The 17,758-nt window shown below is 35.6% G+C and overlaps 1 protein-coding gene across 1 annotated transcript in view; it reads left to right on the forward strand.

Moving 5' to 3' along the window:
• ADTRP (androgen dependent TFPI regulating protein) overlaps nt 1–17,758 on the forward strand; it is a 132,141-nt gene that overhangs the window by 60,927 nt on the left and 53,456 nt on the right. The window contains exon 4 of the mRNA XM_074207960.1: nt 7,218–7,333. Coding sequence (XP_074064061.1) covers nt 7,218–7,333 — 116 coding nt within the window. The remainder of the gene's footprint in view (nt 1–7,217; nt 7,334–17,758) is intronic.

The raw sequence follows: 17,758 nt of genomic DNA on the forward strand, positions 1-17,758 counted from the left end.
TTTTTCTGTAACATAATTCAACATTTATTTATCTTTCTATGATCTTCTTCACCTCCTCTACTCCCATAGAAAGGATCTGGGGTTTGTTTTGGTCTTTTTGAGTGTTCAGTGCCTCAAGATCATTTCTAGAGTGGGGCAAGTAAGGCAGGTCACATAAACTAAGCCCAAAGAGCAAATAAAAGGGTAGGATTACTTCTTTGATGTTCCCGTTAGCCACTAATAAAGGAAATGACTTTTAAAAATCATGGGTATAACAACTTTATGCAATAGACATGTTCCTGAAAAGTCATGAGGAAATCTAATATTTGCCAGGTAAGTGATATTTGAATATACAAGCATATTTTGCTACTGAAGAGATTCCTAGCTTGCATTCATGAAACTTTCTAACGTTACAAGTTATAGACAAGTTTTTGACCAGCACTGGAAGAGGGATTTTCCATATTTGGAATTTCTTATGGATGAAAAAGATCTGGAAATATTCCTCACTTTCCTACCTTACATTCTCCCTCAAAAGAAAGAAAAAATTCCTTCTGTAAAGTGAAGTCTTTTGATAAAACAAAGAATCACCATGGAAATGCATGTATTGTAATTATAGATTGAATTTGTATATATTGGTTTTGCTTAAAGGTAATGATGGAGCCATTTTTATGACATGGTAGGGGGAAAATTTCTAGACATTGCTTAGAAACCACATTGGACACAGGACTGAGTGTCTACTATTATAGTCTGGATATTATTGCCATCATCAGTAAAAACCACTAAATGAAAGCAGAGGCTGAGGACAAGTGAAATAGAGGATTTAATTAGAGCAAATTAGCACAGTGAGGAAACAAGAATCCGAAAATATCAAATACTACTTGTCCAAAATATTCAAATAACAACTGTTATAGAAAGCCTTTCTAAGTGTAATTCTTTTTTTTTTTTTTAGGTTTTTGCAAGGCAATGAGGTTAAGTGGCTTGCCCAAGGCCACACAGCTAGGTAATTATTAAGTGTCTGAGACCAGATTTGAACCCAGGTACTCCTGACTCCAGGGCTGGTGCTTTATCCACTATGCCACCTAGCCGCCCCCTAAGTGTAATTCTGCAACTTCTGCTGCTATTATCTGACAATGTAATAATTAAGATTACAAAGGAGTTATCCTATCAAAGTCCATCACCTAAACCTCAATTAAAATGTGAACTACTGAGGGCAGAGATCATTTCACTTTTTAATCTGTAGGATTTAGCTCAGGTTTTGCATACATATAATAAGGTAGCAAGTATTTATAAAAGTTTTTTTCCCCCCACAATTCGTTCATATTCTTTTTGGCTCAATGACTTCCCACTGCAATAGTGGGAAATATATAGGAAAAATATGGGCATAAGAAGTAAGAAAGACAAGGATTTACTGACTGCAAAGAAGTCTCACACTGCTATATAATAAACATTCTCAACAAGAAAAGAACCAGGAGACATTGAACATGCTGAAAACCTATTAACATTATTTAAGATTTACATCTTCAAAGATAGGAACCAACTCATTATTAGTGTGCAACTTATATATTATGTTTATGTGTGTAACTTGTTCCTCATTCTTTTATTTCTCCTCAAATTATCCTCTATTTCATTTCTTGTATCAGTTGATACAAAATTTCTGAGGCTTCTCTTGTCACTTGTCTTTTAAACTTGGTAGCTGAAGATGTCCCTTCAAGTTCCTTTTAATAAAAAATTTTATTCAAAATATTAATACCAAAAAACCTTCAAAATGTCATATAAAAAGAGTAGAACACAAAGGTTTGCATTTGAAGCCAAGGATTTCCATTTTGTATTGTTCATTCATGTACATTTATTTATGTATGTGTATATATATATATATATATGTGTGTGTGTGTGTAGTAGTATATGTGATTATAATTGCTGATAATGAAAAATAGGTAAGAAATCAGAGGACATCAAGATAATTATTATAATTTTATGTGGCATCAATCATATACCAAAGAAAGACAACTAAAAGAGACTAAAAATGTTCCATAGGCAATCAAACTCTTGGCATGTAAAAAGAGGTGAAAGGCAAAAGTAAAATTGTTTTTTGGTATTGACTAGTTTGTAAAATCTTACAATAAAGAAAGATAAATAACATTATCTAATAATAGTAGAGAAGAACAGTGAAGAGTAAAGCCTTTTAAAAGAAAGGTAGTCATAGTCCCAATTAAGTAGTTATACTAAAAATACTTAAGGATGTAAAAAGAACAGCAGACAAAAGAAAAATGGAAAAGATCTGCAACAACTTTTATGTGTCATATGACTCTAATATTATAGTACTGGATTTGCTCCTGTAGGAGATAGAAATATTACTGAGAACAAAGTTGAATAAAGCAACCAAATTTGAACACATACATAGAAAAAAAATCTATTTTAAAGGTGATAATTATGAGAACATGGAAAGATTTATTCTCAAAATGTCTAAAGGAAAGGAATATACCAATGACTTGGAAAAAATCCTGAACCTTATAGATACAGAAAAAGGAGAGAACATCAATATCTAACAATTCATAGACTAATAAACTTTTATAAGAGTCACATGCATTAAGGGCATCACATCTTCAAAGATGTTATTAGTTGGACTTTCTCAAATAATATTCTATATTAGAGTTTATTTTCACCATCACACAACTGACTGAAAGACGTCCAGAATACAAACTCTTACTGTTATCTCTTGAATCTTTTTTTTTAGGTTTTTGAAGGCAAATGGGGTTAAGTGGCTTGCCCAAGGCCACACAGCTAAGTAATTTTTAAGTGTCTGAGGTCAGATTTGAACTCAGGTACTCCTGACTCCGGGGCTGGTGCTCTCTCTATTGTGCCAGCTAGACGCCCCATCTCTTGACTCTTAAAAAATTGATTTTCTAGAGCAAAATGGTGCTTTAAAGACTCTCTTCCAATAAGATGCCTCTCATGCATACATCAAAGTCATTTGAATGTTTTGAACGATATAACAACAAAGATCTTTGTTTGACAACCTTCTGATACTAAACATCAGGCAAGGAATCAAATGAGGAAACATGTTTATCAAAGATTTTTCACCATTGTGTCAGAGAAATTCTAATACCTAACCCAAAGTTAAAGTTTTTTCTATGAACAAAGAAGTCAGCAATTCACTAACAAGTATTTATTGTGACAACTATGTTACAGGCAATGGAGAGGCTGGGTTCATGAGTGTAACAAAGAACAAACTTAGAAACTTCAAAGAACAGGAGGAATGGATATTATCATGGAAATATCATTGGGGGAAAATGGACTGGTCATGTGGCAAAGATGAGGAAAAACATCTGGAGTGTTGCAGTAGTACCCTCACAGTTCCAGGAGAGAGCAAAGACAATCCCTAGGATTTGGGTACACTCATAGGAAAATATGAAACATGCAGGAACAGCAGGCAGGCACGGATGGCAACCCAGTATCACTGGAGAGAACATCTAAATCGATGAGACTACAGACTAATTGAAGACTTAGGCATAAGGGGTTCCACTGCTATTTTATTCTACTTGAAGTCATGCTTTATCTCTCTGTCTAACTCTAAAGTGATTATTTCAATGTCTGATACTTGAAAAAACAAAACTGAACAAATATAATATATTTAAAAATCCTGTTAGTCTACTTTAACTGTTTCAGTGGATAGAGTTCCAAGCCTGGAGTCAGATACTTATTAGTTGTGTGACCCTGGGCAAGTCACTTTACCTCTGTTTCTCTTAGTTCACTATGGATAGAAATAGAAAATCACTTCAGTATCTTTGCCAAAAAAAAAATTCCATGGACAGTACAGTCTATAGGGTCACAAAGATTCAGATATAATTTAATAACAACAGATAGCAGAACAACAATTGTTTTGAGGTTTAAAAAAATCCTGCCTAGATGAGCACAGACATTTAAAGATATATTTGTATGATTATGCTTTAATTAAAAAAATACCTCCCTTAGCATCATTAATAAATAAACCTCTCATATGTACAAGGAAAGAGCTGTCTAGCCACCATCAGAAATTATTCATAATACCAAAATGATGTTTGAATTTGGGAAGGAAGGCATTTCACTAGAAACAGTATCCAAAGAATAAAGATATTTACCTGTTGATCCTGATGGGTAGAAGTCAATTCCATTCAATATAGGGAACATTCTACCCTAGGGAGTGGTTATATAGGAAAGAACATAAAACACTTTCAGAAATATTGATATCTGATTTTTAAAATGTCTAGGCCTTTTATATTTTTTGGTAGGGAAAAATTGAGTAATCTCTTTCTTTAAAGAATGAGAATTTATTGTATTATTACTTGTACATGTCATATCCTTTTTCTAGACAGTATGTTTCATACATATAGGGACTATTTCTTTTTATTTAAACTTTGTCTCTCAGGTCTATTCACAGTGCTCAGCACATAGTAGACGCTTAATTTATTGAATAAATATTGGTGAGATTTTGGGATTCAAGAGAGTGCCCTTGACTGAATCCACCTTGCTGACTGAGTCCTTGTAAGATATAGAAGGAGGTGACCCCATGGGAGTTGCGTGGGTTTAAATAGCGATGAAACCTTGCCCTTTGTAAAACTGGCAATTCAAGCAAATCATTTTGCAAATACTAACCTTCTCTACCTACCCACATTTAGTAAATCATCTTTAACAAAGATATTGCTTATACTAGCCATAATATATTTGCCCTCCCATCATTTTCCTATGAGAATAACTTGCCATGGGGAGACTGGTAACAATTCTTTGTGACCCAGTATATTTGGTTCTTTCTTTACAAGACTGTTGTACAGCTAAATGGCTCACCAAGATTCCTGGCATACCCATCCTGAATAAAGGAGATGGCATCTATAGTTCTTTCACCCCTCCCCCACAAGAATCCCAGATGGAACTGGGTACAGTAGAAGGGGAAGAAGATAGTTCTTAAAATAAAATTGTCAGGATAAAGGTGGGAAAAGCTCCTGTTTTCCATTACTGGTGACTCTGGAGAGAGAAATCTCAAACTCATCTCATCACACAAATAATGTTAGTGACAAGGAAAGATGAATAGATCTCTCTCCTTCATCCCCTCCCACTTTTACACACTATTGTTTCAGCCAGTGATGTTTTGTTTACTTTGGAATGAAATATTTTACCCCCTCAGAGATAATTAATTTTTGTCAGCTTCCCTGTTTATGAGGGAAACTGAGAAACTGTTAATTGAAATACAGCATGAGTCACTGTTTTCACTGATTTTTGGCAGCATACTAATTTGTGTCAATCTCAGTCTAATGATTAGATTTTTTTTTTGAGCAGGGAGCAAATTTTACTTTATTTTCTTTCTTCTTTTCTTCCATTTAAAAGAAAAACATATGCTTCATGATACCGGCTATGCTGATTTCTGTTGCTGTGGACAGAAATACCATTACACTCAGGTTACTGAGAGGTTTACTGCGTCATGGTTGGCTATTCACAGCAGCTCGATATTTAAAAAAGCTAACAGAGTGCAAGCTTCCTCTTTGCCTTTCCTTCCTCCCTCTCCCCCAAGCAGAAAATGAGATGCTTTTAAAGCCCTTTCAACTAGTATTAAGCCACAGTATATGGTCCAGCACTAATGACATCACTGAAGTGAACTTCCCAGAAGCCATTAAGAGGAATTCATTTGGAAAACCAATTGAATGTCACCAGTGAAGGGCAGGGTTTTATAATAGGTGACCAGTCATGCATGCCTGTGGTATTTGTTGTTAAAACATTAATCACGACAGACTCATTTACTTCTAATGCGAATGTACTACATGATTCCACAGGAATACCATTGCCAATGACCATTAATGTACAAAACGGAAGCTGTTAACTGCAGGCAGGGTTCATAAAACCTGTTAGATCAATGACGAGGATAATGGGAGAGTTAATAGCTCTTAATAGAACTGGACTTCTTTTGGCTTTCTGACAGTGTGAGGAACTCCATGGGTTTACAGGTAGCTAAGGTGGAGAGTGGAGATGAAGGGTAGGAACAATGTCTTGATTTCAGAGGTCCCTGGATTAAAGAGAGTTGATTTTATTTGAAAGAGAAAGATCTGGGTTCAAATTCAACCTGAATTCTTATCTAGCTTTCACTTTACACAAACCACTTTATCTTGACTTCAGTTTCCCCATTTGTAAAATGGGAATAATAATACCTATAAAACAGAGTATAATTACAAGACTTTTCCTCAGTCCAATTCAGAAATAGTGTAGTACAGTGAAGAGAACATTTGAGTTCAAATACTGGTGTTACTATTTACTACGTGAGTGACATGGGCAAATACTTTTCTCTGGGCTACAGTTTCCTCATATATAAAATAAGGCAATTAAACTAAATGGAGTTGGAGGTCCTTTTCAGGTTTGATATCCACGGAATGTGTTGTGTCTCCTAAACAACCTAATGGTCATATAGAACCAAGATGATGTAATGGAAAGGGCAAGAGACTAGGAATTGAAGATCTGGGTTTGAACCACTACTCTGACATTTCTAAATTGTGTCAACCTCTGGCAAGAGAGTTCTCTGAGTCTCTTTTTTTCTCATCTTTAAAATGGGTACAATAATACTTGTCCTCCCCACTTTACAGGGTTGTTGTGAGGATAGAATTTTGTATTATTCTAAGACGTGGTCCCTATTTAAGAGTTTGATCTGGTTGAGGAGACAGGATGTAAACACGAAATGATTATAGAACACTTCAGTGATTTAACTGTGGGATACAGATTTTAAGTGCTGCAGAAGAAAGAAATTGGAGTGGGATGGAATGCTCAGAGAAGAAGTAATGGAAAAAATGGAATTCTTGCTTGTTCCTTGGAATTTGTCAATAGCTGGATGATGGAGGAATAGTATCAGAGGAAAGAATATAGGTAAATGAATGGAGGTAGGGATGTACATGAAACCCCCAAAAGCCAAAGAGAAGACAAACCTTGATGGAATGAAGCTGTCTGGGTCATAATGGGAAGGAAGATTTAGGAGATATTGTGGGGGTGGATTCTGAAGAGCTTCAAGAGCAAGGTAGTTGAACATGAATTGATCCTTTAATAGAGAGCCATTGTAGGTGTTTCAGGAGGAAAGTTATATGATCAAATGGGATGTTTTTTGAAGACAAGTCAAATAGGCAAATGAAGCATAGATTGAATGGCAGAAATAAGATATGAAATTCAGTTCAATACATATCGTCATGTTTCTTCAGCTCTTATTCTAATCCTTTCTTTTTCTTCTTTAGCACACTGCTGTGTTGCCTTTTTCCCTGATAGAGGCCATTCTCAATCCTCATCGATATCCATCCAAGAAAAAGGGGCTCACTATATTAGGCTTTGCTACCATTGCCTACATCTGCTGGTAAGAATCTTAAGAAAGCTTCCTTCTTTGAATGACTATTGCTCACCTTTACCTCTAAAGCACTAGACCTCTAGTCCACTGTGACTCTTGCTTCTGGACTTAGAGAACTTGAGCCACTGCTGAATTTTCAGTCAAGGATTTTTTTACTTTTTAAGTAGGAACACTAGGAAAACAACTGGAGGCATAGCGCCTTTCAATCCTAGTCATGCTCCCTCTCTCAAGCAAAATTAGTCATTAGAATGCTACAATTGTTATTTTTCCCTACCCCCCATCAATCGCACCTTTTGCACATTGTCTCAGATTGTAATTAAAATATTTCAATTGCTAAGTGAGCCAAGGCATGTAAACTTATGCCCGATAAAGCTTTCCCAGGAGTAGTTTATGCTGGGTTTTGTTCATTCCAGTAGTCGGTTGTCATTGTGAACTTATTTACATGAACATTAGGCAAGGAAGTTCCTAAGGGGCATTTGAACATTTGCCCAGGGGCCTTAAGAATAGGCCACTGTGGGGAGAATTTAGGTTGTAGATGAAAGTATAAAGCAGAGATGAATCAGCAAAAGCTACTAAGAAGGAGAGTCCCCACAAGAGTCACTATCAATAGGAATACAAATAACGCCATAACACCAACATTCATATTTCACCTTCGCTTTAGATCCATGGAATGCATGAAATCTTTTCTAATTCCTGGAAAAATCTATTTTTTTTTAGATAGAACAATTCTATTCCTGTCTTCCTTCTACCCCATTCACTTCTCCAAAATACCTTCATCATTCTGGTTCCTCCAGTTCAAATCATTTATTCTCCCTGCAACAGAATGTATGTCCTGTTCAAGGTTATCATCAGTTTTCTCCCTCATTTTCCATTTTCAATTCAAAAACTTACTATTGGTTCACAAAATATTAGGCAAATTCATACTGACTAGCCCTCATTAGATAAATCCTATCCCCTTTCAGGAGCCCTTCATTCATCTATTTTTTTAACCATGGTCCAGAAATCCAAACCAATTTCAGACATCTTAAACATCTATTTACTTCTCAAATGTGCTTTTTCTCATCAGTAGTAAAGAAAGCATCACCTGCATCCCTAATGTCTTTAGTTTCTTGCCAAGAAGTTCATAATCCCTAGCAATGTCTTTTAGATTCCTTTTGGCAATAGTACCTGTCCTCCACCCCTTCCCATTCCTCCTCCCCTTGAGTGAGGAGTGAGGAATAGCCATTATGTGTGACAAATTTCAGGAGATACTCTGTTGCATTCTAAATACACTCTATCTTGTCATTTCTATTTCCAAAATATTTATGCTGCATGTCCCCTTCTCTCCAGTCACACAACCACAGTTCTCACTTATGCCTCTCAGTTAGACCCTTTCAATGGACTTTGGTCTCTTTGACTTAAATCTTTCTCCTCTCTAGTTCAGCCTATAGACCTCCATATTATTGAGGTCAGGGGAACAAATAGGGGCTAGAGTCCCTCTGGGAAAGGGAGTTACCAATCCTTACTCATAACAGCTAGTTAGCATTTGTGTAATACTTTAAAATTTGCAAAGTCATCTACATTGGAGAGACCAACCTGTCTTTGTTTAAACATTGGTGTTGTCATTGGCAGAAATACAAACAAAAGTCTCTCTAACTCATTACAAAATTTTCCTTGCTTTCAATAACACCCTTAATTTTCTTTTAAAAAAATTTTTATTGGGTCATTAATTCTTCCTAAAACTTGAATTCCAGAGAGGAAATATGACATTCAAATTCACAAGGAGAATAGTTGTCAACTTAAAATTCTGACTCCAAATTCAATTGTTTCTCAATGGAAAGAGTTATATCATCCTACCTTTCACTAAACCAATCCCTTGCTCTTTCTATTATCAGAAAGCTCCCCTCTCTCTCATACATCTTTGTTCTCTCATACAACTATCATTTGTCAAATGACTCCTCATCAGCTCATAAATATACTTGGGTCATATACTTGGTCATATACAGTGCTAAAAATAATTCCTTTCCTTGAATCTTTTATAGCATCTTGCAACTGTCATATATCAATTCACCTTCATAGAAATATAACATTAAAAACTAGCCTATAATCAATGTTATCCATTCTCTCCTCAAATTCCTTTCATTCTAATTTATATTCCTACAATTCTTCCAAAATTAAAGGTTACTTATTGCCAAACTCAGTGGTTTTTTATTTTCCATTTTCCATTCTCCTCAACCTTTCTGTAGTATCTGACACTGATGATCATCTTCTACTATTTGTTCTGTCTTTCCTTTGCTTCTAAGACACTGGACTGTCCTGGCTCTCTGCTTCTCTCTTTGCCTTAACCATCACCTTTTGTAGAGGATAAAGTCTTTTCCTCAGCTTCTCTTTATATATTCTTTCCTTTTGCAATCTCATTGCTATGTTACCCTTGCTAGAATCTCTCAAGGCATCCTCCTTTGGGAATGAAAACTGAGGGAAGTTTAACTGTGATGGCAATTTAGATGCGCTAGGCTAGACAGAATCCGATCTTACAGTTATCACCAATGCTTGCTGGGTGTGTGTGTGTGTGTGTGTGTGTGTGTGTGTGTGTGTGTGTGTGTGTGTGTGTTTTAGGCCACTAGTAAGTACTCAAAGAAAACCCAAGGCATTTGTAGCTCTTCACCTCCAAGGCTCTCTATTCAACCCACAGTCATTTTTCTCATGCACAAATCACTACTGTTCTCTAAGATCTTAAGTTGCTTTGTGCCACACTTTAATGCCTTTAAAATTCGAACCATCTTCCTTCCAACCATCTGTCACTACATTCATTAGCAAATTTTTCCCTCAGAATGTCCATCAACTGGAGAATCATTGAACAAATTGTCATATATGAATATGATGAAATAATATTGCTCTGTAAGAAATCATGAGCAAGTGGATTTTAGAAAAACCTGGAAAATTTTACCACAACTGACACTGAGTAAAATGAGCAGAAGCAGGAAAACATTGTATACATTAGCAGGAACATTGTTTGATGATCAGCTCTGATTGACTCTGCAGTTCAATGAGCAAAGACAATTCTAAAAGACTTGTGTTGGAAAATACCATCCACATCCAGAGAAAGAATGAATTATGGAATCTGAATATAGACCAAAATATACTATGCTCACTTTTTAAAATGTTTTGTGGTTTTCTTTCTTCTGTTTTTCTCCTTTTGTTCTGCTTCTTCTTTTACAACATGACTAAAATGGAAATATGTTAAACATGCTTGTACATATAATTTATACCAGATTATTCATTGTCATAGGGAGTGGAGAAGGAAAGGAGAGAAGTAGAAAAATGTGGAACTCAAATTCTTACAAAAAAATGAATGTTAAAAATAGCTTTACATGCAATTAGAAAAAAATTAAATTTAAAAATAGTCCCCTTATCTGATTTTAATTTCTTGAGGGAAGGGATGGTTTCACTTTTATTTTCCTATTCTCAATCACCAATACTGTAAGTGCTTAATAAAAGTCATTGAATTGATTTGACTTGTATGTTCTCTAATTTCTTAAAAACCTGAACTACCCTATATTACTACCATTCCCTTTTCCTGTCTCCTGGTGAGATTATAGTTATAGAACTTTAGAGTTGGAAGAAACCACAAAGGACATCTCAGTTAACCAGCCTCCAAGGAAAGAAAGAAATGGCATGGTACCATGGAAAAAGTGCCAGATTCTGAGTCATTGGAACTGGGCTCAAATCCTAACTTGTTCACTTTTAGTTTTGTTTAATTGAACAAATTATGTGACTACCTTAGACCTCAGTTTCTTCATCTGTAAAATAAGGGAGTTTCCCTCTGTTTGTTCAAGTCCCTAGCAGACCTGAATTCATGATCCTTAAGAATCTCTGCTATAATATACCTGAGAAGACTGATCATCTAGCCTTTTCTTGAAGATCTCAAATGAAATCAAACTCTACCATTCAAGGCAGACCTTTTGCTTAAATAGCTATTACTGTGCCTCTATCTCCTCCACATCCCAATCTATTACTACTCATCCACTCCCATGGCATATCTGAAGGTAACTTGCAAATCCAGCTCCAAAGAGTTCTGTTCTTCCCTGGAATTCTGAATGCCTATAGGACATCTTTACCTGCATGGTCTCTTAACACCTTGAACTCTATATGTCCTCCAAAATGATAATGTATTTTCCCTCCTGATGTCAAAAATTTGTCAATATCTCTACTGATTTCTGAATCCTTGGAATTAACCTTGATTCTTCAATCACTTTCACTTTTCAATCTAATCAGTTATTGTCTTATTATTTTTCTGAAATCTGTCTTCCATATGCCCTCCTCCTTTCTTTTATCACTACCACCACCATAATGCAAGTTTTTATTACCAACATTTCAGCCTATTGTAACTCTTGAAAGGGCCTTTCTACCTCTATGTCTTCACTACTAATAGAATGGAATGAAAAATAATTCATTAAGTTTTGACCATGGACCCAGCATTGCACTAAATACTGCAAATACAAGAAAGAAGTCAAACAGTACCTGTTATCAGAGAATTTACATTTTAGCTGGAAGATAAAATAAATAATAGGATAGATAAGCTGGAGAATTCCTGCAAACAGTGATAATGGCATTCCTCTGCTCAAAACTTTTCAGTGGATATGTCTAACTACTAGCTATGTGATCCTGCCGTTCAATTTTCTCATTTGTAAAATGGGGATAGTAATAACATCTATCTTCCAGAATTGTGGATAAAATGAGGTAATATAACTGCCAACTATAGTGTTATTTTTATTATTGTTATTACCCAAATACTTTGACCTGGCATTTGCAATCCTCAAGAGTTTGAGGCCACTGTATCTTTTCAGTCTTGTTTCATATTGCTTCTTATAAATTATTATTATTACCACCCAAACTCATTGGCCTGGCATTTGTGACCTGCCAGATTTTGGTGCTACTGTCTTTTCAAGCTCATTTTATACTTCTACTCATGTATTCTGTCCTTTAGCTAACCTAGCTTTCTAAAAAGCACCCTGCCTTTTCAGCTTTGTGATTTTTTACATGTTGTCCACTCTGACTGAAATGACTTCTCCTACTCATTTTTCTGTCGCATTCTCATAATTTTCCTTAAAGCCAAACTCAAGAACTACTTCCATCTAGAAACCTTCCTTTACCTAGTCAGTAACAATCTTTTCTCCTTTGAATCTCACAGAACTACATTTTTCTTGGGTCTCCTAGGCAATTATGTTTTATTTTGTATTGTAGTTTTTAGTAAGTGTGTCATATCATCACCCCTCCCTGCTAAATTGAGCTCTACAAGAGCAGAAACCAGTGTGTTATCTAAACTTTTAATCAATTCATTCATTCAACAAATAATTATTAAGCATCTACTACATGTAAACCACTATGCTAAGCCCTGGCGACAGAAAGTTTAAAAATGTTTAGGTGAATTTTTTTCTTGCTCTCAATAGTATTTTAAAAATTACATATAAAGCTAGTTTCAACACTCATTTTTTTTATTGAATAGCTTTTATTAATTAACTTTTCTGCAGAAAAGGGCTATCTCCCCAGTAGGAAAATGCCCTGAATTGTGACAATGTTTAGAAGTCTTATATGCAATTTGAAAGATTTTCTTCTCTGAGTCAGTCATGGGTCTGAATTGTTAGGGCTAAAATGACCCTCAATCAAATTATGTGCCCTCAAACGATACAATGGCCCTCAATCATCACAAGGGGCGTATATAGGAATTGTATGGACCTCATTAAGCAAGCACACATGCAGAGAGGTCAGAGACCCTAGGTCAACCCAGGACCAGTGGGAGGCAGACCTTGATCTAATCTCAGGTCTGGTATCTTCATGATGTGTTGGAAAACCTCTTCCAGTTCAGTGACTGGTGGGGTCAATTCCTTTAAATCCCTTTTTTGTCTTACTCTCACAAACCTACACATAGGCTGGTATCTTTTTTATTCAATAGCCATAGGCAGACCCCAGTCTTTCTAATGTATATTTTTAAACTAAATCTCCTCTTATATTCTCTGGAAGTCACTCACTCTATATTCTTCACAATACCCCATTTTTAAAAATAAAAATTTGTTTCCAATACTTTTTATTGATTTCTTCCTTAAATCACAAAGCTCATTATTTTCTATCAAAATTTTCATCTCTTGGTTGTTGATGACCTCTATCACTGCCTGTACCCTTATGAGTCTGTTTGGGAGTATAAATGGAGTTTGATAGTCCCAACTCTCCTTCTTGGCAATGGGCAGGTGGCAGTATAAGGTTTATCTCCAAGGAAGGAGCATAAATGGGGGGTGACACACTTGCAGGATCAAGGGGAAAATTACAGCTATCAAAGGGGCAGATCCTCTTGGTCACACAACCTGTACATGTAGACACAAGATGGAGAAGATGAACTGCTCCAGTCTTTTTCCCCCCTGGAGACATCCAATATCCTTCTGCAACTTCAGTGTCTATTCCAAAAAATTCTCTCCAATTCAGATGACTTGTTGAGATCTTTTCAGGTAAAGGAATTTCTTAACATAATATTTCATTCATACCAGAACTCATATTTTCATCACCAGACAATGAAATTCTGGAGCTTATTACACCATTTTGCCTTACTCACTGTCATGTTGATATACATACTCCACTCTAAAAAAATAAGCTTCCATAATTGTTTCACCACACAAGTGAATTCACTGAAAATTGCTAGATTAACTTGGGCTTGTAACATATACATTTGACAATGATCTTAGTACAAAGAGTTTCCAGCAAATGATTCACAGTCTTAGCCCTTTGCTCTTATTAAAATAACGATTCAGGCATTATTGATTAAAACAAATATCTCTCCTCAAAATATTTCTAAACATACTATAAATTATTCTTTGCCTGATATACTCAATCAATATTCATTTTTGTAAGATTTTGAGTTCAAAATTTTCTCTTTCCTGTCCTTCTCCCTCCCCAATTGAGACAGCAATAAATCTGATATGGGTCATACACATACAGCAATGTTAAGCATACTTCCACAGCACAAGATCAGTCATGTTGTGAAAGAAGAGTCAGAAGAAAAAGGAAAAAACACAAGAAATAAGAAAAACAAAAACAAAAAAAGTGAAAATAGTATTCTTTAGTCTGCATTCAGATTCCATAGTTGTTTCTCTGGATGTGGATAAAATTTTCCATACAATTCCATTCAATTTTTGGAATTGTCTTGGATCATCATATTGCTGAGAAAAGTTAAATCCAACATAGTAGATCATCACACAACATTGCTGTGTACAATATTCCCCTGGTTCTGCTCACTTCATTCAGCATCAACTCATGTATATCTTTCCAGATTTTTCATTTCTTATAGAACAATAGTATTTCATTACATTCATATACCACAACTTGTTCAGTTATTTCTCCCATCGATGGGCATCTATTCAGGAGATTTTTGTATAAGTAGTCCAATGTGGATGAGGATAATCAGTTAACTGGAGGAATTTTAAAAATATATCTATAATACATGTTCTTAGGTCTTAAGTTATTTTCCCATTAAACTGGAGAGTACATTTCTATTTGGCTTTTCCTCACAAGCATCCATAAGGATGGCAAGCAGGTGGTTTAGACTAAAAATGAAGGTGAAGGTGGGGAGTTAAGTCATGGAAGGAATTGCTGAAATCTTTCTAAGAGTAAGTTATACTCTAGGTGCCTTTAAAGAATTATAAGTTACTTAGGGAAAACGACCTATGTCTTGTAATGCCAAGTACAGTGCTGTGAACAGAGTGATTACCCAAATGAAGAGCAATGGATGTCTGTCAAAAGAGTCTCAGTCTTATTTGATAGAGAGCAAGAATCCCCTAGTAACTGTTGAACAGAAGAATGACATAATCAGAACTGTATATTTTTGAAATATTTTGAGATTAGTAGAATGAAGAATAGGTTGGAGGGGGGAATAGAGTGTAAGGGAGAAGACCTGCAAAAAAGATATTCAATATAAGAGGGAGATGGTAGCTAGTGTCTATATAATATATAATAGCAGCAATGGGAATTGTGTGTAGGGGGTCAGATATGAAAGATATTATATAGGCAAAAGTCAACAGTTTTGGACAACTATTTGAGTTTAAGGGATGAGAGAAAGGGAAAAGTCAAGGATAATTCCTATGTTTTTCAGACATAGGAGACTGGACAAATGGTAATCCTACTCCTAACAGAAATGGAGAAGGTTTAAGAGGGAACAAAGTAACCTGAGTTTTTTTCATGCTTCCCTGTTCCTAATGCAGGGTTATATTCTCAGGAGGTATGGAATAAAATCACTGTTGAATGAATGAATGAATGAACATAGAGAGTAGAAAGAAGGGACATCATAGGGACCCTTAAATTATAGCATGTCAAACTAATAGACACTACTCAAAATAAGATTGCTTCTTAATTGGGCAGCTAGTTTTTATTTAGCATTAAAGATCAACTCAATTTCTGGGCTTTCAGTCTTTTTTTATTTTTTCATATTTTCATTTCTTTTTTCATTGATTGGGTTTTTAATCTTATGAGTACTTTCTTATGAGTACTTTCTTACCACCTGCTTTAAGAGTAGGTATTTAGGGGAAGCTAGGTGGTGCAGTGGATAGAGCACTGGCCCTGGAGTCAGGAGTATCTGAGTTCAAATCTGACCTTAGACACTTAATAATTACCTATTGGTGTGGCCTTGGGCAAGTCACTTTAACCCCATTGCCTTGCAAAAAAAAATCCCTAAAATGGTGTATAAAACAGTTCTTTTTATTTAATAACTTTCACTTGTAAATAGCTTTTTAAAAAAATCATTCCATATGCTGTGCCCCTCACTAGATTTTATCAGTGTTATTCTCTTTCTGGTTGGATGCCATGAGGATGATGCATATTACAAAATAAGTGGTGTAAGGGGAAAAAAATTCCACATATGATTTTGACATAAAGCAACTAAGAGAGAAAGATGGATTCAAAGAGAAAGAGTAAGAAAGAAAAATGGGGAGTAAAATAGATATATAGAGACTGAAACTTACTGAGTCTAAGAAATCTTTGAGCATTTATCATGTGCTATACCCTGAACCCAGTTCTGCACAAAAGAAGACAAATAGGAAAATAGTTTTTACCTTCAAGAGGTTTACATTATAATGAGGGAAGACAACACAATTTTCTGTGCTCCCATCTGAAGGGGAGAAGGGAAGAGGGAGATAAAGAAAAAAGTGGAGTAAGAGAGAAAGAGAGGTGAAATTGAGATAAAGCATGGCTAGGCTCTTCATAAATTGATGGAACCAAGGAGAGTGTCACCACTGAGGAGTAGCACTGCCAGTTGCTATGATTTGGGCAGCCTCTCACTCATATTAGTGCCCCAGACAACTTTCTAAGATTTAGGTACAGAAAAAGTAGTTATTTGCATTGGAAGAGGCAATTACTCCATAGGTGCTCTCTCTGGGTTTATTTATTTATGTATTTATATATGTATGTATGTATGTATGTATGTATTTTTGTGGATAGTAGAATAAAGAGTAGATTTGAGGGGGGGAGGGAATAGAGTGCAAGGGAGAAGACCTGTAAAGAAGATATTCAATAGAAGAAGAAAGTGGTAATTAGTGCCTATATAATATATAATGGAGCAATGGGAATTGAGTGAGAAATATTATTATGGTTTGCCACTGACTGGTTATGTAATAGAATCAGGTATGGGGGGCATAGGAGTACAAATGTGAGAGCTTTACTAGAATTAGATTCAACAGGATTTGGAAACTGATTAGATATTAAAGATCAGAGAAAGATGCTTTACAATTCCTGGTCCTGGTTGCCTTCTCTACAAAGTGGCAGGAATGGGGTTGAGCAATCTCTAGGGTCTACTTTCAGCTTTGCCAACCTATGAATGCATCAATGAGACTGGAAGTCAGTATGAGAGACATTAAAGAGAGATCTGGAGCTGGAGAAATTTGTGCAGAGTTGAGAATTGTCCAGGGAGAGTGGAGAGAAGGAATCTTGGTGACTGCCTGAAGCATATTGGAAAAGACAGTTGCAATTAACCCATCAATAAATATTTATGGAGCACTCAAGTTATACTTTTTACTTTTATGAAGATGCTATTATGTCATTTATTATTCCCATTGTTTCACTCAGTCCTCATAGTAACCTGGTGAGGTAGGTCCTGAAGGTATATATTCTTGCTATTTCACAAATGAGGAAACTGAGAAATTTCCCAGTCTTGAGAACTTAAGTGACTTTTCTGAGGTGATGTTGGTAGTTATTACGTGGTGGAGTTATTAAGTCCCCAGTTCTTTATTTATCACTCCAAGCTGCTTGCCTTTATAATTTTTATTAATATGTTCAAAAGAACCAAGAATCATTATTTCATTGGGTATCTGGTTACTTCAACATTTGAATGCTTGGGGCAGTACAATTTCTATGTACATCAGTGTTAGTTACTGAATAGGATATGAAGCCACAAGGAGGCCAGGGACAGTGACTCATACC

This window comes from Macrotis lagotis, chromosome X (genome assembly GCF_037893015.1).
Source record: "Macrotis lagotis isolate mMagLag1 chromosome X, bilby.v1.9.chrom.fasta, whole genome shotgun sequence".
NCBI lineage: Eukaryota > Metazoa > Chordata > Mammalia > Peramelemorphia > Peramelidae > Macrotis > Macrotis lagotis.